The sequence below is a fragment of the Canis aureus genome, chromosome 32 (assembly GCF_053574225.1).
Source record: "Canis aureus isolate CA01 chromosome 32, VMU_Caureus_v.1.0, whole genome shotgun sequence".
In the NCBI taxonomy this organism is placed as follows: domain Eukaryota; kingdom Metazoa; phylum Chordata; class Mammalia; order Carnivora; family Canidae; genus Canis; species Canis aureus.
The window spans coordinates 24622807-24646698 of NC_135642.1; the positions used below are offsets into that span (position 1 = coordinate 24622807).

The 23892-nt window shown below is 36.1% G+C and overlaps 1 protein-coding gene across 7 annotated transcripts in view; it reads left to right on the forward strand.

Moving 5' to 3' along the window:
- UNC13C (unc-13 homolog C) overlaps window positions 1–23892 on the forward strand; it is a 586284-nt gene that overhangs the window by 354171 nt on the left and 208221 nt on the right. For all 7 annotated transcript variants that reach the window (XM_077881171.1, XM_077881173.1, XM_077881169.1 and 4 more), the window contains one exon: window positions 23033–23166. In XM_077881171.1, the coding sequence (XP_077737297.1) occupies window positions 23033–23166 (134 nt within the window). The remainder of the gene's footprint in view (window positions 1–23032; window positions 23167–23892) is intronic.

Sequence of the window (23892 nt, forward strand, 5' to 3'; positions counted from 1 at the left end):
TGCACACAGGGATGTGCATATGCCAGGGTTGGGGGAGCAGGGGGTTGAAGGATGGAAAGAATCTTAAACTCCATGCTCAGCATGGAGCTGACATGGAGCTCGATCTCACAACCCTGAATTATGACCTGAGCTGAAAGCAAGAGTCAGACATTTAACCTATGGAGCCACCCAGGTGTCTTTCAAAGTTTATTTTCTACTACACAGTTAACAGAGTCATAGACTTGTAGCAACAACATCACCTGGGAACTTAGAAATGTACATCAGAGCCCTCCCATACCCACATGCACAAAGGAGCTACTCGATCAGAAATTCTGAGGGTGGGTGAAGCAATCTGTATTTTAATCGTCAGGTGATTCTGATACATACTCTGGTTTGAGAAATTCACTGATCTACCTCAAAACTCAAAGTAAAGTGTAATTACCATATGCATGGAAAGGACTGTAAGAAAGAAAAGATGAGATGTTTTATGAACACATAGGAGGCTCCAAAAATGCCCTGCTGGGAGTAAGAAGGTATCAAGGGAGACTTTGAGGAAGGAGCAACTTTAAAGAACCCATATAAAGAATAAGAAAGAATGTAAAGAATAAGAAAGAATATAAAGAATAAATAAGAGCTAAGCAAGCTGGGTGTATTAGGAAAAAGAAGAATGGGGTATGGTGAGGGACAGAAGACAAGAGAGATCATTAGAAAATTCAGGAGGACCCCACATATAGTAAACCTTAAAGGCTTAGGGGTTGTTTGATCCCTCCCAGACCGAAGGCTTGACCAACCGTGACCAGCTACAGTGCCAAACTGGTTGAGAGGCTTAATCACAAATCTTTTAAGACTAATAATAGTGAAAGTAGAACTGCTGAAATCAGATAAGACTGAAGGGAAAAGCAGATGCCTTGTAAGCTAAGGAGTTTAGATTTATTCTGAAGGAAATGTAGTGCTTCTACAGATATTAATTAGAAACATGGCATGATCAGATTTGTGTTTTATAAAGATGGGTCTGGCTGCAGAATAGAGAATTAATTGGAGGGGTGACACTGGAAGCAAGGAGAGCAGCTAGTAGGCTATTTCAGTAATCTAGCTAAGTTAATTTCCTAATAGAATCAGACTTGTTCTTGCTAAAATAACTTATTTTCAAAAATATACCCTAGATCTTCAGTGTATGTCGATTAAGAATAATGCGGATGGAAAGATTAAAATCTTATCTTTTAAATAAAGGCTTCCAACTTGGGGATCCTGGATAAATATAGGTGTTTATAAAAAGTAAGGGGAAATGAAGTGCATTTTCAGTGTAGTAAGAAGTCCAATAGGAATCATACATTTGTATAAAGGCAAATTAAAAATTTATATTTCTTCCCTTTTGGCTGTAGTTACGTCAACTCAGTATATTCTGGTCCCTAAATGCTGATTAGAAACTCCAGCTTGATCTCACATATCACTGGAGAACAAAAACATGAGAAAAAGCTTTTTGCTTAACTGATAGGGTATGAAAGAAGAAGTGATAAGATTCATGGGAGAAAACTAAATACATGTATCTTGATATTTAAAGATTATAAACCATGACATTATGCATTTGGTATAGCTGGACTCAAGTGAGTTAGGTGACTCCTCAAGTGTTAGACAGAAAACTGACCTGAAATGAAAAGAAATTAAAATTAAGTTGCATGAAAATGCTTCAGTATTTGAGATAAAAATCATCTTTTATTTGTAAGTAATTACACTCAGAGACACTATGAGAGGGAAAGGCATCAGCTTCCATGAAAGCCCTGTGGTCTTGGTATTTGAGTAAGGCCTGAATGCAGTGTTCATGTCACTCAAGCATGGGGAGCCTGCTGAGTTTTAATGCCATTTTGTTTGCATTCGGATTCCATTCCTCTCATCTTCTGAGTGGCAGGTGCTTTTGTAATCTGATTGAGCTGATGACAGTTTGTACTTTTAGTGCTGGACAGTATAAATTCAATTTAGTCACTTCTTTTATGGGAGCAAACTGATACGAAACTAAATAAAAAGTCTAAAACTTTTATGGAAAATAGATGTATCAGATCCAAGGTTCACCTCAAGGCATTAGAAATGTAATGCAGTACTGATTGTACTTACTGTGTTCCTCATTAAATGACTCAATGGACCTTATTTAATGTAATTTGTGTCTAGAAAGTGCTGGTAACACACTTATCTAGTGATTGATTCTCACTGGTCCGCAGCTGTGTGCACTAAGAAACCATAAATGAGTTTAATAGTAGCAAACCAGAACTGCTTTTGGTTGGATGCAAGAACAGTCTAACCACAATGCAGACTACTACAGTTCCATGCACTGTCGCTGACACCAGCACCATCTCTGGAGCAGTAGTTCTGATTGAATTGCAAAGAATCTAGCCACTTGAGATGGTGCAGCCCCTTCATTTGAAATTTGACTATTTCCTTTTTTTTATTTTTTATTTTTTTTTGCCCAGCAGAGGAGATCCCATCCAGAGAGTTAAACTCTTCCCCATGAGAGTTGCAGAACCAGCTCCCAGCCCTGGGCTTTTTTAATGACCCACCCAGTCCTTCCCTAGCCTGCTCTGCTCCTGACTTCACTGAACTCAGTGACCTGACTGAGCTCCTTCCCTCTGCACCCTTCTTCCTCCTTTGGTTGGTTCCCCTCCAGAAGTTAAGCTTACTGTGCCCACCAGAAGTCTCTGCCTCATTTTCATAATATCTTTGGGGAAGGGCAGTTCTCTGGGCACTGCTCATAGGCCCTGCACTATTGAAGTAGTTTTTCTTTTTTATTTGCTCAAATTTCTTTCTTTCTTTCTTTCTTTCTTTCTTTCTTTCTTTCTTTCTTTCTTTCTTTCTTTCTTTCTCTTTCTTTCTTTCTTTCTTTCTTTCTTTCTTTCTTTCTTTCTTTCTTTTCTTTCTTTCTTTCTTTCTTTCTTTCTTTCTTTCTTTCTTTCTTTCTTTCTTTCTTTCTTTCTCTTTTTTATTTTATTATTTTTTTATTGGAGTTCAGTTTGCCAACATATAGCATAATACCCAGTGCTCATCCCATCAAGTGCCCCCCTCAGTGCCCGTTACCCAGTCACCCCATCAGTCTGCCCACCTCTCTCTATTTCTTTCTTCTTTCTTTCTTTCTTTCTTTCTTTCTTTCTTTCTTTCTTTCTTTCTTTCTTCTTTCTTTTCTTTCTTTCTTTCTTTATTTCTTTCTTCCTTCTTTCTCTTCTTTCTTTCTTTCTTTCTTATTTATTTTATTTTATTTTATTATTTTATTATTATTTTATTTATCTCACAGAGAGAGAGCACATGCAGGGGGAGTGGCAGGCAGAGGGAGAAGGAGAAGCAAGCTCCTGCTGAGCAGGGAGACCAATGCAGATCTCCATCCCAGGACTCTGGGATCATGATCTGAGCTGAAGGCAGACACCTAATGACTGAGCCACCCTGGCTCCTCAAATTTGTTTCTCACATTTGCAAGATATCCTTTGCATTACATAGGAGTTTGAGATAACCTGCAAGTCCATATTGATTTAGGATTTTGCATGTGTTAGCTGTAAGTAGTGGGAGACTCAGGCTTTATGATAGAAGAGTATCTTTCTGGTCGGTACTCAGGTCACAAATTTCTGAGGTTTCCATCTGTCTTCTTGCTCACACTTGACTCCCAGATGCTGTCCCATTGATGCGAACACTGCAAAATATTCTTTAGAACTTCTTCAGTTATACTGTTTTCTGAAGGCTTAGTACTTGGACTACTCATCTTATTCAGGTGTAAAAATATCATATATTTTTATAAAGAAAAAAAATGAACCAGTTTCAGTTCTGCATTTGGAAGACATTTAGAATTGTGTTAACTTTTCTCACCTTTAAAGCACTGTATGTCAAAGTGTTCCAGGAGGATTTAACTAGTTGTTCCATTTTATTTTCTATTTTTATTAATGGCTCCCTTTGAGATCAAACATTTCTCCCTCAGATACAAAGACCTCACTTTTAATTTAGAAGCATCTTTTAATTATGATTTATTCTGTTATTGAGAATTAGTTATTAATATTTTGTCTACATATAATTTTGTTGATGCATTTTCTACCTGCTATACAGCAGATTTTGTTCCATAACATGGCAAAATGTTAGAAAGAGGCTGACAGCTTAGGGTACTTATATTTAGCCCTTCCAGATTTCCCTTATGGCTTTACAGATGTGGATTTTAATCCTGCTTTGTATTTTCTCTGAGATTTATTCCCTAGCTGCAAGTTAGATCCCTGGGATAAAAAGCATTCTGGTCTAAAAACATTTCATTATATTTTACTTATGTGCACATGGACATGCACACAAACACACACATATCCTTCTCTACATGGTACCTGTCGTGTTTTTGTTGTTCTTTTTGATAGCTTGGCTCTACATGGTTTGTGTGCTAGAATTATAAATTTATCTGTTAATTGGTATGAAAATGATTAACTGTTTGACCCAGGATACTGGCAGTAATTCTAATTCTATTTTGCTGGAAGAAACAAGTTCGACACATTGTTCAGAAGAGGAAGTCTCTCGGTGATGACTCTGTTAAACATCATCTCAAAAACGGATGGTATTTTATTGTGGCATAGTGCCTGAGCACTCACAAATATTTTACAGAAAATCCATAGAAGATATTTTTCTTCATTTGTCTGAAAAATGGCTACTCTGTCTTTAAGACGTATTTGGACAGCCCTCTATTATATGGGTAAAATACATTCAGCTATCCTAGGGCTGCAAGGCACTGAAGTTAACCATAAAACAGAATAGGACTCCATTCCCTAAGACTCACTTAGACCAAGAATTACTGCATTCTAACACTGCTGTTATCTCATAGGAAAACGGTATGTCATTGAACCTCAGCTGCTAAAAATGACCTTAGAATTCATGGAATTTAATTATGCATGAGATCAACTTAAGTAACATAAAAATCACTTATTAACTACAGCTATTGATAGTGAATATTTATATTAAAATTATTTCTTAGAGGTTATCAGAACAGAAATTACCAACAAGACATAAGAAAGCATACCAACTCCCTAACACCTTACATTCAAAGCAAACCAAACAGATCCTCTCATACTGGTTCACATTTTCTTCCTGCCTTGCCTTTTTAAAAATACAGCTTTCCTGCTACTATCTTCACATTTTCCAGCTCTACCTTGCCCCCCCCCCCAGTCTGAATTCCTACTTGAGAATTTGTTCTACTTCATATTCTTCTTCTTCTTTTTTTTTTTTTTGCAAGTCTTAACTCACCTATTATACCATAGCACCTTTGAAGGAAGGATTTGCATCTGATGATTCATCTCTGAGAATCCTTTCCTTTCTCTTCCTCTGCCTACGCACACACAGCACAGTGCTCTATAGTTGTTATCTGCTCACTAAATACTGGTAGAATGAATGAATTCAAAATAAATATTTAAAAGTTTCTCAAGGGAAAATGCAAATTACCCAACAAATTATAGCTATTGTGGCCAGAGCCATTGAAGAACCAAAATTTAATTTTATTTAAATTGAAATAGCCATATTTGACTAGTGGCTTCCGTGTTGAAAGAACAGCTCTGAAACTGAGAGCAACTGTTGAAATTCACACTGTTTACAACACTTCATTTGGGCCAGGACCTGGCTGTACTAGGATGAGATCCCCTGGATTGTGCAAGTGTAGGGCTGACTCTTCATTTCGTACTCAGGCTTTTCTCACCTTTGTGCCAGACATGCATTTCAGGGGCTATTAACAAGAGTTTCTTACCATTGACACATTGCCTTATATTGTTGAATCTCCATTAAGCCACAGATGGCACTAGGGCATCATTACTTGAAACTCTGATTGCTTGAAACTCATTATTTGAGAAGAATACCATGTATAAAATGGTTATTGTTCACTGATCTAAGAAATGTCCTTTACTGTTCTAGGAATCAAGACGTGTTTGCTTTTACTTTACTCCTGTCCCTTGGTAGCTTCTTCACTATCAGATCCTCCTTATATAATCAAATCAAATGTAGTCTCTTCTGTGAACTGATACTTGGTGCTTTGTGTATTTACTTCTCCTGATAAAATTACATTTGAACAGTGGGTAAGCCATGTTACCTGAACAAGTTATTTAACTTTCCTAAGCCTCAATTCCTCTTCCAACACCTCCCCTCAAAACATAGTGATGCTAGCAACTAATTCAGATTATTTTCTTTAAAACTCTTTAATGAGTGCTTGCTGTATACATGGTATTTGCATTCAATGCAGATCATTCTTACAGCAGGGGAGATTTGGCTTTTTTTATACAAAATAGCTCTAGGTCAGTAATTACACAAGCAGTTGTGATAAGTGTCTGTCATGATTACAAAGTTCCTGTTTTAGAATCTGAAACAGGGCAGGCTGGGTGGTTCAGCGGTTTAGTGCCACCTTCAACCCAGGACCTGATCCTGGAGACCTGGGATCGAGTCCCATGTCCGGCTCCCTTCATGGAGCCTGCTTCTCCCTCTGCTTGTGTCTCTGCCTCTCTCTCTCTCTGTGTCTCTCATGAATAAATGAATAAAATCTTAAAAAAAAAAGAATCTGAAACAACAGGCATTTGATAAACAGTACTTTTTAATATTATTCTTTCTATTATTATTAAGCCTGAGAGTCCAGAGAGTGTTTTAGTATAATATTACTGTGCTAAACAACTATAGATTTATTTCACTGTAGTTTGTTAATTAAAAGCAAACAAACAAAAACAAAACCAGAATCCTCCATTTACCATTAGAATCATCTCTTTCATGGAGCTCTTGGGTGACTCAGTGGTTGAGCATCTGGCTTTGGCTCAGGGCATGATCCTGGGGTCCTGGGATGAGTCCTGCATCAAGCTCACTGCAGGGAGCCTACTTCTCCTTCTGACTATATCTCTGTGACTCTCATGAATACATAAGTAAAATATTAAAAAGAATCATCTCCTTCATGAAACATGATTTGCTCAAATATACTTTACAAGGCCCGATCAGAGCTACAAATGAAGAAAAAACGAGTTTTGTCTAATCACCGCAAGTGATAAAGTTGCACACCATTGTGTTTTTACATCCACAAGTAAATTACATAAATAGACTGTGTGGGTTAAAGGATTGGTAACCAAAGAAAAGTTAAATTTTGAATGTTGGTGTCCACCAGCTGAATGGTAGGGTATTGCCTTTTTATTTCATTTTAATGTTGGTAGTTTCAAACTGCAATAATTTGAGGTGAGGTTAATTTGGAGATTTTTCTCCCTTGACAGAAATAATGACTTCGCTGAACCCTTTCTTTTCTTTACTTGCTTATTGCAATCCTGCATAACAGCCACATTTACAACTAAATTGGTAATTGACTATTTGGATCACTGTTCCCTATGCAACACTAAATCCGTAAGTAATGATTCAGGCATTAATAAGAAGCCATATAATTTAAAAATGCACCACCAATTTTATGTTTACCCAATGAATTGATAAATCCAGAAGGAAATACTAGATGGGTGCTATCAGCTGTAAAATTAAAGATAGGATATGAAAAAAGTGTAGTATCCTTTTGGTTATTTGCAGATGAATTATCTAGTTTGAAAGATTCTTAGATTTCCCTATTCTATTTTTTGCTAATGAAAATTTCACTGATTTATTATTTCACTAATGGGTGGATAAACAATGAAGAAAAGTGACCCTCAGATCAGTCAACTTGGATGCCTAAAAGGGGAGATAAAGGGGAGAATCAAAGGGATATGGGAAGGATCCCTGGGTGGCACAGCGGTTTGGCGCCTGCCTTTGGCCCAGGGCGCGATCCTGGAGACCCGGGATCGAATCCCACGTCGGGCTCCCGGTGCATGGAGCCTGCTTCTCCCTCTGCCTGTGTCTCTGCCTCTCTCTCTGTGTGTGACTATCATAAATAAATAAAAATTAAAAAAAAAACAAAGGGATATGGGAATCTTGGGGTGGAGGCTTTTGGGTTTTCTATGTAGAGTATCATGTCATCGGCGAAGAGGGAGAATTTGACTTCTTCTTTGCCAATTTGAATGCCTTTAATGTCTTTTTGTTGTCTGATTGCTGAGGCTAGGACTTCCAGTACTATGTTGAATAGCAGTGGTGAGAGTGGACATCCCTGTCTCGTTCCTGATCTTAGGGGAAAGGCTCCCAGTGCTTCCCCATTGAGAATGATATTTGCTGTGGGCTTTTTGTAGATGGCTTTTAAGATGTTGAGGAATGTTCCCTCTATCCCTACACTCTGAAGAGTTTTGATCAGGAATGGATGCTGTATTTTGTCAAATGCTTTCTCTGCATCTAATGAGAGGATCATATGGTTCTTGGTTTTTCTCTTGCTGAATCACATTGACGGGCACTGAGGGGGGCACTTGACGGGATGAGCACTGGGTGTTATTCTGTATGTTGGCAAATTTAACATTTCACCAATAAAAAATAAATTTATTATAAAAAAAGGGATATGGGAGCTGTCTGTTCTTTCCCTCTTAACATAACGCTGTTTTATAAAGAAAAATGAGAGTTGGAATCTCTGGTTAGTCAGAGATCCTCAGTGTTGACTGCATACTCTCCCTGTGGTTTTCAGGATGATAAGAAATAATAGACAACATTTGTTTCTTATGGACTCATTGATTTTACCGAATATCATTGTTGAGTCTTTCTATGCCATTATCGTTGGTGTGTTCTGGCACTGCTGTAGAGCTAACACTTGGCATTTCTATAAACTTAATATTTATTTAGTGCTTTCATTAACTACTCTCATCTCCTTCTATGCACAAATGGGGGAAAAAAAACAGTAGGAGATGGAAGTCAACTGATATCCAGTCTTTTTACTGACCCCATTTAGTATGGCCATTAAACATTGAGAAATAATCAACTTTAGACAAACAACACCCTAATGATTGTCTGTTTTTGCTAAGTATGACATAAATTTTGGAAACTTGAATTACCCTCAAGCAATTTAATACATGACATATAATCAATAAATTCCTTATAAGGAAATGTAGGCATTTAGGCTTACAGATAAAGTTTGCTTACTTGCATTAAGCCTAGAGAAAAAATAGCATTTAAAATCTTTAAGGCTCCTTTCAATTCTACCACTCTGATTATGAGCAGTCTGGCAGTTACATTATATCATGACAGTATCTGCAGGTACCTCAGTGCTAATTCTCAAATTACCTGAACCTGCATCTTGACTTTCAGTCTACTTTCGACAAAACAGGAATTTGGTGTTCATTCTAATATCTAAACTGACATCTTGTCATCTTTTAATTTATAGATATCAGTTTACAAGGCAGCACTCCAAAGACTACTTACAGCTTCCTAGCTTTTGGTGCCTAGTAAGAGTTTTTCACCTAAGTAGCATAAGAAATCTAAAAATTTTTTGAAACCCACTGATAGAAGTTTAAAAAAACAAATACCAGTCTTCATTTAAATGTGAATCTTCACTAATCAGTAACCTTTTAATTTGGAAGGATTATCAAGCAGGAAATGTATATAATAGATGCTTAGGTCAAGTGAAATATATGCACTACTCATCAGTCTTGTCATCAACATGGCACCTTTTTAAGTTCTAAGTTGAATAAATATATCCAACTCATCTCAAAACTTTTTGATGCTCTGAAGCTTATTAGTAGTTCTTAGGTAGCTAGTCTGTTATGGATAAGACATCTTATAGAAAGTTTTAATGTGATGTTATTAAATTATAGGCCTTACATTTTTGTTTGATGCCCCTAATCTTATTTCCATGGGCGATTATTGGATTCTCAGGATTAACTTGTGGTTTTGCTACAGCTATATTTAAAAGAAGAGTCCTTAATAATGGTAATGTGTCATATTAGTGGGTTTTATCTTACTTACACTTGTTCTCCATGTAATAATAACCTCCTTTCTTTTAGAGCCCAGATTACTTTTTATTTTTTTAGAGGTTTCTTTTCTTTTCTTTTCTTTTCTTTTTTTTTTGAGAGGGAGAGAGAGGATGAGTGGGGAAGGGGGTAGAGAGAGAGGAAAGCAGACTCCCTGCTGAGTAGGGAGCCCTACAATTCAGGGCCAATCCCAGGACCCTGAGATCGTGACTTGAGCTGAGGGCAGATGCTTAACCAACTGAGCCACCTAGGCAACCCCAGATTACTTTTAAAATTCTAATTTTGAAGGGTGCCTGGGTAGCTCCGTGGTTGAGCATCTGCCTTTGGCTCAGGTCATGATCCCAGGGTCCTTGAATCGAGTCCCATATCGGGCTTCCCACAGGGAGAAGCAGCGGCTTGCTTCTTCCTCTGCCTATGTCTCTGTCTCTCTCTCTCTCTCTCTCTGTGTTTCTCATGAATAAATAAATAAAATCTTAAAAAAAATAAATTCTTGTTTTGAAAAATGTCCTAAGGAAAATCTTAAAAAAATAAATTCTTGTTTTGAAAAATGTCCTAAGGAAAAAGTGTAAACACTTATGCTTTAAAAAATAATACTGAAATGAACACTTAAGTACTAATAACCAAGATTTAGAAAGGCAACATCTGGTTCCTCAGAAATAACCAGTTTAATGAACCTTATGCTAGTGATCCTTTTGCTTTTCATTATAGTTTTACCATGTATAAACATTTATTTAAAGTACTTACTATTTAATTTTATTTGTTTTTAAATTGATATAAGTGGAATCATACTGAATGTGTTCTTCTGTGTCATGATCTTTTTGTCCTAAGCATTATGTGTTTGAGATTCATATGTGGTGCTATATGTAATAGTTTGTTTTAGGTTGAGTCCTCTGGACACAAGATTTTGAGGTGGAGAATTACAAGCACAAGTTTCACTTTAGAGTGTTTTAAAGCAGTGCTGTCTAATAGAACTTAATGTAAATAAAGTGGAGAGTTGGGTTATTTTCAGTTTGGGGAAGTGTGAATATTGTAAACAATATTTCTGTATGCATTTCTGTATATGTCTCCTGGTGAATGAATGGAACAGTGTCTCCAGGATATATCCAATAAGCAGAATTACTGGGAGTTAGAAAATGTGTATAGCTGACTTCACAAAATAATGTCAATCCATGTTCTAAAATGCTTATATAGTTTACAGATTACAACTCTTCTTCAATATCTCAGTTGTGTCAACTGAGAGGCTTACTCAGAATATTCAACCATTCATCGGACAAACTTGGGCTTTTTAATATCATCCTCTTTCTCACTCCGGGTAAAGTGTTAAAATAACTTTTACCCTGCAGCGGTTAGCAGGATTCTAAAACAGCTCTCAGTGAGTCATGCTTCTATATAATGCTTTTCCCTAAAGTGTGGGGAGAACCTCTGACTTACTTCTAGTAAACAGAATATGACAAAACAAAACAAAACCAAAAACAAACGTTTAAACCCATGATTAGATTAGATTACATGGTAAAGACAAAGGACTTTTACAGATTAATTAAGGTCCCTAATCAGTTTGACTATGAATTAATGAAAAGAGAGATTAAACTGAGTAGTATTGACTTAATCCGGTGACTGTTTAAGAGGAAACTTGAACCTTTATTGAGGTCAGAGATACTGTCCTATTTGTCTTGAAATAATCAAGTTTCTCTGGGTTCTATAGGCACAAATAAATTAATTCTTCCAACAATCACATAGACTTGCCATCCCTGGCTAGCACCTTGATTACAGCCTGGTGGGACATGGAGCAGAGTGCCCAATAATGCCAAGCCTGGATGCCGGACCCATAGAAGCTGTGAGACAATAAATGTCTATATAAAACTACTAAAAATGTGGTAATTTTCAGAAAGCAACAGAAAATAAATACACCTGCTTAGCAGCAAAGTTTCTGTTTATTTCTATTACAGCATCTTATTTCCTCCATCTATTTCATTTTCTTGGGTCTTTTCCTATTTGGAGTGAGAGACTTTATTATTTCTATATTTAGGAGAATTTTTAATCCATTGAAAAAAGAGACACTGAGGGCAACTGGGTGGCTCAGTGGTTAGTTAAGCATCTGCCTACTTGGGATGACTTATCTCTGCTCCATGTAGCATTAACCAAAGTGGCTCAGGGTTGGGGTGCCCACTTCCAAGATGGCTCACACACATGACTAGAAAGTTGGTAACAATTGTCATCTGAAAGCTTAATTGAAGGTGATATCTTCGAAGCTGAGTTTAGGTCCATGTGGGCCTCTCCAAGGATTCATTATATTTGTCTCAAGTGCAAATTGTACTCACTCCCAACACCTTACAAAATTCTTGTCCTATTACAGTTTCAGGCTCATACTTGAGGTTCAGGATCACTCTAAATCATGTCCAGATGGAGATGAAGCTCCATGGGTCCCATTTCTGAAATATGATTCCTCTTGATCTAAATATCTGGAAACTACAGAGTCAAATTGTTAGCTCCTCCCACATAACCAATATATAGTGGTGAGATAGAAATATTATAATTGAAACAGATGATTCTATTCAAAAATAGGAGACACACGATAGTCACTTGTCCATAAAAATTCTAAAATCTAGCTGGGAACATGTTGTCAGTTCTTAATTGCAGCTGAGTCCTGCTCTCTAGGAATTATTTTCTGTGACTCATGGCTCCATTTGCTGGGCTTTTAGCCTTGCCCTTAGGTCATTTACCCTGTTCCATAAGAAACAGCTCCTTGTTACAACTGAGTAGCCTTCTAGTCGGCTTCCTGCCCATAGAAGTTTGGAGAGTCAAGGTCATCTTTTCATTTTATACTGACTTAATTCCTTTCTGTCCAAACTGATATAATTTATTTTGAGTATCTGCAGGCATTCCGTTAGACAAAAACAGTACTCATGTTTCTTACTGAGACAGACTTCTTTACCGTGGATGGAAAATCATAGGATATAGGACAATGCACTTAAGGTTCTTAGAAGTCTATCTAGTTGAAAGGTACTGCAAGGCAGAAGAAACTATGAGATTATTAAGAGCTTTCTTTTTTTTTTTCTAGCAGAAAAATTCAAAGAGGAACTTCTTAAGATTCTTAGGAACTCTATTAGGTATATTTTAAATATTCAGAAAGCTCATAAAGAAAACCTGCTCTGGACCTAGAGATCTTGCGTGATCTTAGAGTCATACCAGTAAAGCACTCTGGATTTGATAAGTTCCCTGAAGCGATTTCCCACATTTAAAGCCTTACCTCCTGAAAAAACTAAGGATGAGAAAGCTTTACTTTTGAACCCAGGAAGTCCTAGTTTCTCTATATTTCCTATAAATTTTGCTCGGAAAATGTGTGTGTGTGTGTGTGTGTGTGTGTGTGTGTGTTTAGCTCCCTTCTCTCTCCACCTATATCTTATTCTATCCACATGGCTATAAGAAATTACTTGCCATTTCATTATGCTGCTAAATCCACCAGCTCACATTATATTTTCTACTTTCTGTATTTATTGTAGGTGACAAGGTTGACAAATTTTCCCCACTAAATATCAAGAGTCATCTTTTACCTGACCTAAAATAATGATTTCTTCACTTTCTTCACTATCCTTCAAGTTCTCACTGACAAGTCCTCTGATTTCATTAATTACCTTCTTGAAACCCTTCTAGCTTTTGCCTGCCACCAGTCAGTCCCATATCATTGCTGCATGTTTTAAGTTTGTATTACATGAATGCCCCACTTCCAGTAACAAATTCTGTTCTAATTGTCTATTGTTGAATTTTAACCTACCTCAAAACTTAATGGTTTAAGATAGAAACGATAGCTTACTTTGCTCACATATATGCAATTTGAGCAGGGTTGAGTGGTGAAGTCTCATTTCTGCTCTATGTGGCTTTAGCTGATGTGGTTTGACCAGAGTTGGAAGGTCTGCTTCTGACATGATTACTCACATGGCTAGCATGTTGTGTTGGCTGTCAGCTGGAACCTTTACCAGATCCTTTGGTTGTTTTTTTTCCCATATGGACCTCTCCACAAGGCTACTTGGGCATTTTCAGTTTAGTGGCTGGATTTTAAGAGCAGATGGTCCAAGAGACAGGAATTGGAAATTGCCAATTTCTTAACTCCTCAGCCTGAAAACTGACGTAGGTCACTTCTGTCATATTCTGTTGGTCAGAGTCACCCATATTCAAGGGAAGGAAATATAAACACACCTTTTAATGGAAAGATTATCAAAGAATTTAAAGTCATACTTAATTTTCCACAGTAATGTAGCTGTTTACTCAAGGAAAAGGAAAACGGATTTGGGAAACAGCTATCCAGTTTCTGACATATTTATTCCAGCCATTTAAAATAGTATCTATATAGCACCTGGTTGTCTTTGTTGGTTAAACATCCAGTTCTTGATTTCGACTCAGATCATGATCTGAGGGTGGTGAGATTGAGCTCCATATCTGACTCCATGCTGAGTGTGGAGCCTGCTTAAGATTCATTCATTCTCTCTCTCTCTCTCTCTCTCTCTCTCCCTCTCCCTCTCCCCTCTCTCCCTCTCCCCTCTACTCTTTGCACTCTAAAAATTTATAAAAGGGATGCTTGGGTAGCTCAGTCAGTTAAGCATCTAATTTAGGTCATCATCTCAGGGTTTGGGGATGGAGCCCTGTCTCAAGCTCCATGCTCAGCAGGGAATCCCTTTGAGAATTCTTCCCCCCCCCCCCCGCCCCACCCCCAACTCAGGCTTGCAGACACATATGCAGTCTCTCAAATCTTTAAAAAAATAATTAAAAATTAAAAAAAATTAAAATTAAACAGTACCCGTATGTTCAGTAGTTATGAAGTTATAGTTACACAAGATGAATTAAGTTCTAGATACCTGCTGTACAGCACAGTGCCTATAGTTAACAATACAGTGTCATTTAAAAATGTATTAAGAGGGTAGATTTCATGGTAAGTGTCTTATAAGTAGGACAAGGGGAGAAAGCAAAGAGACAAATTTGGAGGGTGATGGATAGGTTTATTACCTTGTTTATCCAAGGTATATATCCAAACTTAACAAACTGTATACATTAAGTATATGCAATTTTTATTTATTAATTTATACTTCAATAAAACTAAAAATGGTAACCATGTATTTTTAAATTAAGATCATATCAAGTGCTTAAAACTTATGGGTCATGTTTTCTTCTCTATAAATTTAGTTGCAGGCATATAATCATAGAAAATATATTAAAGAGAAACTCAACATGTGGTCAATTTTTAGGTACAGTGTAGACAAGGGATTTCCTATTTGCCTCTTAACATCTGGGAGTTTATAACATTTGGAGAGATGGGCAGCCTGGGTGGCTCAGTGGTTTAGCGCAGCCTTCAGCCCAAAGCCTGATCCTGGAGACCTGGGATCCAGTCCCATGTCAGGCTCCCTGCGTGGAGCCTGCTTCTCCCTCTGCCTATGTCTCTGCCTCTCTCTCTATCTCTAATAAATAATAAAATAAAATCTTAAAAAAAAATAACATTTGGAGAGATCTGATACTTAGAAAATTTTTCCTTATACTGTACTAAAGTCTTCTGTATTGAAAATTTTACTCATAGGTACTAGTTTCTTCTTGACCACAAGACAAATTTATCTTTTAATCTCTTCTTATAACAAAGCCCATCATGTATTTGAAGTCAGCGATCTTGGTACTCCTGAGTTTGATTTAAGCACTGCTAAATTTTTTTTAAGGTGTAGTATCTTAAATGGAAAATAAATGCCAGTTACACGGTAACCTACTAAATTTTTCATTTTTGTTCTAAGTTTAATTTATATAAAGAGAAAAGGGCAAAATTATTAGTTTAGTCACTGAAATAGTTTTATATTTAAGAAACTTTCTTAAATATAAACTTTCTTAAATATAACTCTCTTGGGATTCTTTTTTTTTTTTAAGATTTTATTTATTTATTCATGAGACACAGAGAGAAAGGGAGAGAGAGAGAGAGAGAGAGAGAGAGAGAGAGAGGGGCAAAAACACAGGCAGAAGGAGAAGCAGGCTCCATGCAGGGAGCTTGATGTGGGACTCAATCCCAGGACTCCAGAATCATGCCCTGGGCCAAAGGCAGGTGCTAAACTGCTGAGCCACCCAGGGATCCCTCTCTTGGGATTCTAATAAGAATTTTATCAATTGGTAGACCATATGCCATATGCCATAAATTTAATTAAAGGCAAGTATTCAATAAGAGGACAGAAACAAATATCCTCTAATTGAAGATATTGTACTTATATACTTGCTAGAATTATCAGAAACAGAGGATTTGGCATATATAATCCTATTTCAGTATTAGAAATCTGAAGTTGAAAAAAATCATTTTCCAAATTGTACAAGTTAATGTTAAGCTGAGAACAAAATGAAGATTTCTGATTCTGTGTTCAATGATTACTTATTCGATTACACCATGCTGTTAAGTAATTTGTATATTTAAATCTACATTCAGAATTATCACAATTTATAGTTATGTATAGATCATTTAACCATGTACAGTCTATTCAGATTCAAGGAACCATTTAGTACTGTGAAAAGCCACTAAGAATGTCCAAACAGTTTGAAATGTCATTTTGGCAATCTAAGTATCAAGATATCTAGGAGTAACTGAAGCTGAAAGGACCCAGTAAAGATTCTTTAAATATTTTTGCTGTAGCAGAAATGAATTATTCTAATATATGCAATTTTTTCTCTCTAACTATATTAGCATATTTTTAATTTTCCATAATTACTCTTATTTAATAATTATTCTTATTTACTTTATTACTCTTATTTTAATAATTATTTATTTATTACTGGTTTAATTTTTATTCGCAATTAGCAATATATATTATTTGAATAGAACAGTAATTTCCTAATGACTGTTAATTTAAAAAATAATGTTTTACAAAGAGATCTAACATAGGAGTTTATTAACACTTGGAAGAGGCATCACATAAATATCCAGAAAAACATTCCATCTCCTCTTAAAATTAAGGAACTGTGTGTAGTTGAAAATTTCTCAGATGAAGGTGAAACAGAAGTCTTTTTAAATTATGACAAAACACAAAATCTAGCAAATCCATGGCTGATATTGGTATCTAGGAAGAACTATATCACTCTTCTTCCTTTAAAAAATATCTATTTTTACCTGACTTAATTATGAGTCAGGACTCATGTTCTGACTCTTCCTATGAATATGAGGATTTCAGGAGAGCAGAGCTGTATGTGTAAGTCCAGATTTCTAAGTCGTATCTCCATTTACCCTGATTTCGTAGGTCTGCAACAGAGGCTCTCAAGTGAAATGTATTTCTCATAAGCAACCTGGGTAATTCTGATGTGCGTGATATATGGGCCAGACTTAGGAAAGCATTGGTCAGTGGCTGCTTTGAGTATAGTTCCAAATTTCACTCCTTAATGTGTAACTTTTAGATTCTCTTTTTTTTTTTTTTTTTTTTTTTTAATTTTTTAAATTTATTTATGATAGTCACAGAGAGAGAGAGAGAGAGAGGCAGAGACACAGGCAGAGGGAGAAGCAGGCTCCATGCACCGGGAGCCCGACGTGGGATTCGATCCCAGGTCTCCAGGATCGTGCCCTGGGCCAAAGGCAGGCGCTAAACCGCTGCGCCACCCAGGGATCCCAACTTTTAGATTCTCAGTGTTGCCATTCACATTGCCTGGAGGCACTTTTGCTATGGATTTAAAAAGTCAATTGTATAACATATCACGGAATCAATATATGAACTCTGCCCCAGCTGTCCCAGAAAGACAAAGATGGCACAGCTTTATTTGCATTGAAAGATTAGAATTTTATGATACATGGTATGGCCAGAATACTAAGGGTTATTCATCAAATGTGTGATCAAAATCCAGTTCATTCATTCCTGACCCCCCTGAATCTCTCCCATTTATATCCAAAGTTAAGTGACTTACTATATGCCAGTAAAATTCAGTGGGACAAGAAGGCATCTCTGACAGTGGCATCAAGAATCATAGTGGAAAAAACTTTTTTTAAAAAGACTTTATTTATTCATTCATGAGAGAGAGAGGCAGAGAGGCAGGCAGAGGGAGAAGCAGGCTCCATGAGGGAGCCCAACATGGGACTCGATCCTGGGTCTCCAGGATCCCACCCTGGGCTGAAGGCAGCGCCAAACCACTGAGTCACCAGGGCTGCCTGAGAAAACTTTTAAAGCAGATAGATCAAAGGTGTTGAACTTGTAAAACAGTCTAAGTAAATGATGAACTGAACTTTGCCAGAGGCAAAAAAGAGCAATAGTAATGGGAAGTGTTGATACCACCTTCAAAAGGATGCCCCATTTATATATAAGGAAACTTAGATCATCAATTAAAATTATTAATGTTTCCACTTAGCAGTGGCTCTCAAACTTTTTAATTAAAGTAAATGTCATAAGCCCTATTAATTAGTAGCTTAATTTGTTTCTTTATGACTTAGGAAACAAAATCCAGCTCTATTTAACTTGAATAATTTTTAACTTGAGGAGAAGGGAGGTAGAGCAAAAGAGGTTCTCTTGAGAGCATGAAATTTTCAAGGTCTGGGTGTTCTGACTTTTAGGACCTTATGTGACTTTGGATGGGCCACTTTAAACCATAGCAGCCATAGTTTTCTCATCAGTAGAATGCATAAATTACAGTAATTGTCTGTAGCCTTTTCAGCACTGTAATGGGATCAGGGAAGAAAGTAAAGATGTATAATGACTTGAGGGGTGGAGTATCTATGTGCTCTTGGCAAAAGTTGAAAGAAGTGAAACAAAAAAGATTTGCATTTACTTATGCCTTTCTGTTTCTCTTCTTCCTTCCTCTGGACCAAACTAAATATTTGTTCCAGCACTTCAACCACTCCTGTCAAACATTTAAATCTCTTTAGCTTTTACTGTACTTTAGTAGCAAATCCAACACCATTTCCTTCACTTCTAAATCCACTCCTGGAGAAAACTCATTATCCAGAGTAGTGACCACTGTAAGCTCAGGGGCCTACTCTCAACAAAGCTTCCAAGCTCTCTGGTCATGTCAATGTGGGTCCAGTTTAGGCTGTCTGTCATTCTTTGTGGGATTTGCTTCAGATCTTTACTACTTACTCCTCTCTCAGGATAGAAACTCGTAGCTATTCTTTTTCACCATCAGCAAGACATCTCCAAGACTCCATTGCGTGACTCAGAAGAACCCATGTTCTTCATTTATTTGAGACCAATTCTCCCATGTGCACTCTGGATCCATTCTCTCCCATTTCAACTGTCTCCCCCATTTATGTCTCTGTTTCATAAAATTGTATTATTTTCTTTATTCATATTTTCCCCAATGTCTTGCCTCTGGCCATATATTCTCCCTCTCTTTGAGTAATCTTATTTACTCCATAATTTCAACTACCACTTATATCCTGGAATTCTTCTAGTTACATCAGCAGTCCAGAATGTTGCTTTGAACTCCAGACTTATCTATGTAATTACCTTCTGGATTGTTCCACTTGATTTCTCTCTCTCTCTTCTTTCTTACCACTTAGGCAATGAGTTCTATCACTTCACTTATTAACCATTGCATAAGTATTTTCATGAGCCTATCAATTTTCCTTATTAACTATTTCATTAGTTTAACTTCAATTAAACTTCCTGCTACTGCCAAATCATTTAAAACAAAAATGTAATTAAGTGGTCTCATGTTTGAAATCCTCTAATGGTCCTCATCAAATATAGTTTAGATGTTAATTCCTTGATGAGATACACAATTTAATAAAGGATTTGACTCCTGCATCTATCTCTGTAGCCTTTTGTTTTCCAAAGCAAGTTCAGAGGAAGATTATTTTGTGGAAAGTTGTGCATGATGGGATACAGGGAATAGGAAGGGAATGGAGGGCTTTGTCAAGTCCAAATACATTTGAGAAACCACTGCTCCTTTTTTTACTCTCAGAGTAGTGGTTTTCAAACTAGTCCCTGAGCTAGTAGCACCAACATTATTAGGTCCTTCATTATATATGCCAATTTTCAGGCCTCACTCTAGACCTGGTCAATCAGGCCCTCTGATAGGGACTGCCAGTGTGCTATCCAGCAAGCCTTCCTAACAATGCTGCTAAACACTAAAATTTGAGAACCACCATCTTAGAGAATCACAGTGTGCATTAGTATATTACTCCAGGAATCTAGAAATAACCTGTTTAACTTTGTTTTAAGCAAACATTCTCTCAATTTGTTTGAGCATGGACTGTGTGTGTGTATGTGTGTGTGTGTGTAAATGATACTAATATCCACTAGAACCAATCATAGAGAAATACACATTGTCAAAAGTTTGTAGGCTCACAATGCTAGTAGTAATTGCCCGGTTATGTATCTGTTGTGTACTTTTGCATTTCAGTATCCCCTTGCTTTACTAAATTCCTTCTTCCAACCTTTCTCTGGCCAACTCTTTAGAGGAAATGTTTCAAAATTATGTACTTATTAAACAAATACATGGAATGCTGCACATTTTATAACAGACTTAGAAATGTTGCTTAAGTCCCATGTTAACATGAAGATGGCATCTGTTATTTTGATACTTATTTTTTCATGTAATGGTTTTCTCTTTATGGAATATCTTCATATTTTCTCATTTGATATTATAAAGGTGTAGTGCATATCTGCTCAGCTTGTCTGTAAAAACTTTTCTGTGTTGAAATATCCTTTATAAACATGACCATTGAAAACTTTCTCTGGCTGATCCTACAGCCCGGCAACTTTTACGCATTCAAAAATTCTCTCCTGTTACACTCTCACAGCTTTTCTAGTCCCTTTCTTCAATAATGTATTAAGGAAATAGTGTTTCGTCACTGTAATTCTAATGACCATAATGAAAATCGATCTGCTAAGTTATAGTTTTATAAACTGAATTCCCATTTGTTCATTGTCATTAATCATTATGTATTAAACTTATAGAGTATAAGCATAAATTATAAGGTATATTTTTATTATGATAAATATTAATTTGTAAGGGTTTCAGTAAATATTAGTGTACTTATGACTAGCTTCCTATATTTCTACTACCATTATCTTAATTTTTCTGACCATAAGATCAAATGCCCTAAGACTTCAAAGATATTAATAAAGTGTTGCTTACAAAAATATTAATCTTTAAGAAATCTGGTATGTGTTTAAATATTCATGATTGTATCCCATCCTTTTAAGTATGCAAGCTATTGAAGTGCACTATTAAATTAGGGAAAACTCGATTTATTATGATGTCATGTGGTATGTAAAAACTTAATGATTCAACATCCAGTTTGGTTTATTCTGGGGCAACATACAGAACTTGATGAAAAATGGTACCATCTACAATCCTCCAATGCCATAAAAAAGAGTAATGAAAGTAGAATTTGTGACAACTAAGGGATTTTGGAATTAATACGTATTCAATTACTTTGTTCTCTCCTTCTTTCCATATTACTTTTTGCAGATGACAATAAGTGACTCTGATGCTAGACATGTCATCTAGAATCATTTGCTTTCATTTAATCTCATTACTTGAAATAAGTTAGACACATAATTTGGCTGTATATATGTCATGATGGTTAATGACAGTTTTAATCAAGTTCAGATACATTTGAGAAACAAATGCTGTGGCCATCAGAACTAATTTTATTTACAACCTTTATAATATACCAGGTTTTCCTGATTTCTAAATACATCATAGAGGAAGGAATCTATTGAACTTAAGATAATAAGTAAATAATCACATTATTGTGGCAATAATAAAATCTTGTTCACCAAAGAAAGATAAATTTAAACTGAAAATGTAACTTGAAAGTAGGCAAAGCTGGATACTTGTAAGCCTGTATTGCTGCCTAATTTTCTTCTTGAAGATCTTCTGATGTGCCTTGATATACCTTAGGAATAAAAAGAGGAAACCTACCAAGAAGTTTCAAGTGGTTCTTCAGGACCACATATACAAGGTTCCTAAGAACCTCTGGAGAGTGGTAATCTGAAATAATTTGTGCCAGCCACTATTTTTGGACTAATTTAGCTCTCCAACACTTAATATCTATTGTATTTTGAACATAAAGGTAAATTAGCACTTGGAAGCACCCTAGGAAAATACATGTCCCTAAAGGTATGTTATAGTCTGTGTATGAAGGTTTCTAATAGTAAGTGGATTCAATATAAGGTTATGTTTTAACTGTAACGCGGTGACGACTCACTCAGATCAGGTTACATGTCTTAGCATTAGAAGATACGTATGCAACCATTCTGCAGAGGGTGGCTGATCTTTGGAGGAGACATCATTGGAAATGGCAATAATTTGGGCCAAATAAAATCTAATCCACCTTTTCTACCAGAAAACCCATGAATTTCCTGAGCCACAAACTGAAGTTTTCAGATATCCTGGACCTATAAGCTTATAAATCATTTGGCAAAAATAATGATGGGAGCCATATGCTTCCTACCTATTTGTATACTTGAATGAAAATTGTTTCTGCCTTTATCTTTTTTTGCCTAATTGTTTATAAAGTAAATGTAAAGGAAGTGCTCTAAGAAGAATACCCACCAAACAAAAGAATTGTATGTATTGAGTATGATGTTGATCTGTGAAACATACAAGATCCTTATTGTACTCTGTTCATCTCAATGTAAACTTAGATTATCCTGGACTATACTCTCAGAGTGAAAGCTGGAGAATTCATGAAACATAATAATCAAGGATTCAAATATGATTTAAATACACACACACAAGAAAGATAGGTAACTTTTAGTTAACTAGATGCATTTGTGGTCTAGGCCATTCTTGGAACATTTATATACTGTAGAATTTAGCGATAGACTTTGTAACCAGGCAGTCTTGAGTTCTGCCCACTTACCATAAATGTGACTGTGGACAAAATATTTAGGCAAGATAAATTATAAACACGCACACACTCATTAGGCAGGCTAAATTATAAACACATACACGCACACACACACACATCTTGTACACACAGAATTCAACCTCCCTCCAAAGGGATAATTTCTACAATAATTCCTAAGATCATCAACTGCAATTAAGAAAGAGCAACTTCCAACTCAAAATCAAAGGATGTAGAAATGAAAGCCGGGCTTGGCCATTGTGACTTTATATTATGGAATGTCATTCAATGAAGAAAGGAAACCTGAATTTAATAGCTTTGGCTCACATGATGTAAGAATGTTTCCATAACCATTTTTCTTTGATCCTTCCATTTCACAGTGACAAACTAAAGTCATACCATTTAATCTTTTCTTTTACATGTTGTGTGACCTTGTGAGCAGAGTAAGAAACATGACATTCCTCGAGATGATCAGGGACCAACCACCAAGAATTTGGATTTTTGGCCCCAACTTATTACACTGATGGTCACTATTATTGATGAGGATAAAACTGCCTACACACCTGTCCTGAATCAGTAAGTACACTGTCTTGGAAATGAATGGATTTTATTCCATTAAAGTTATGAAAACATAAAGTATTTGAAGCATGATTTATCCTCTCATGGTTTATACTTTCATTGGAAAAGTTTGTTTTCCAAAATTAAGTTATGTAAAGCAGCATTTTTCTACTTTCATCAGTAAATATCAATTTAATGGTGTTATGATTTTTTAGTTTAAGCCCCATTGAGTGAGATTGTTTGGGTATAGAGACAAATATTTCCCCAAATTTATTTTTATTTGATGTAGAGTTTCTTCTTTGGTTCCTTTCATAACTATCTCCTGTCTCAAAAAAAAAAAAAAAAAAAAAAAACTCTAAAAAACTATCCCATTGCATTTCCCCTAAAACTAAGAAGAATGTTGAAAGGTTAGTATTGAACATATTTCTTTGTGACTTTGTAATAATAAAGATTTGTCAAGAGAAAACCTGCTTTCAAAATAGTTCTATACCATGTATTTATTACGATATTTAATGGAATGAATCAATTTCTCAAATAACAATGTAAGCCTGTGCCTCCATGCATATAATTTACAATTTATGAGCAGATAGACAAGTGGATGAATTAAAATTCATAGCTATTCTAGAATAACAGATTATAGAAGAGTCTAAAATTATTAATCTATTAAAATGCCACTTGCTAGGAGACCTTGGGCACATTATCTAATTACCCTGGGTCTCGGTTTCCTCCTAGATTTCTAGATAA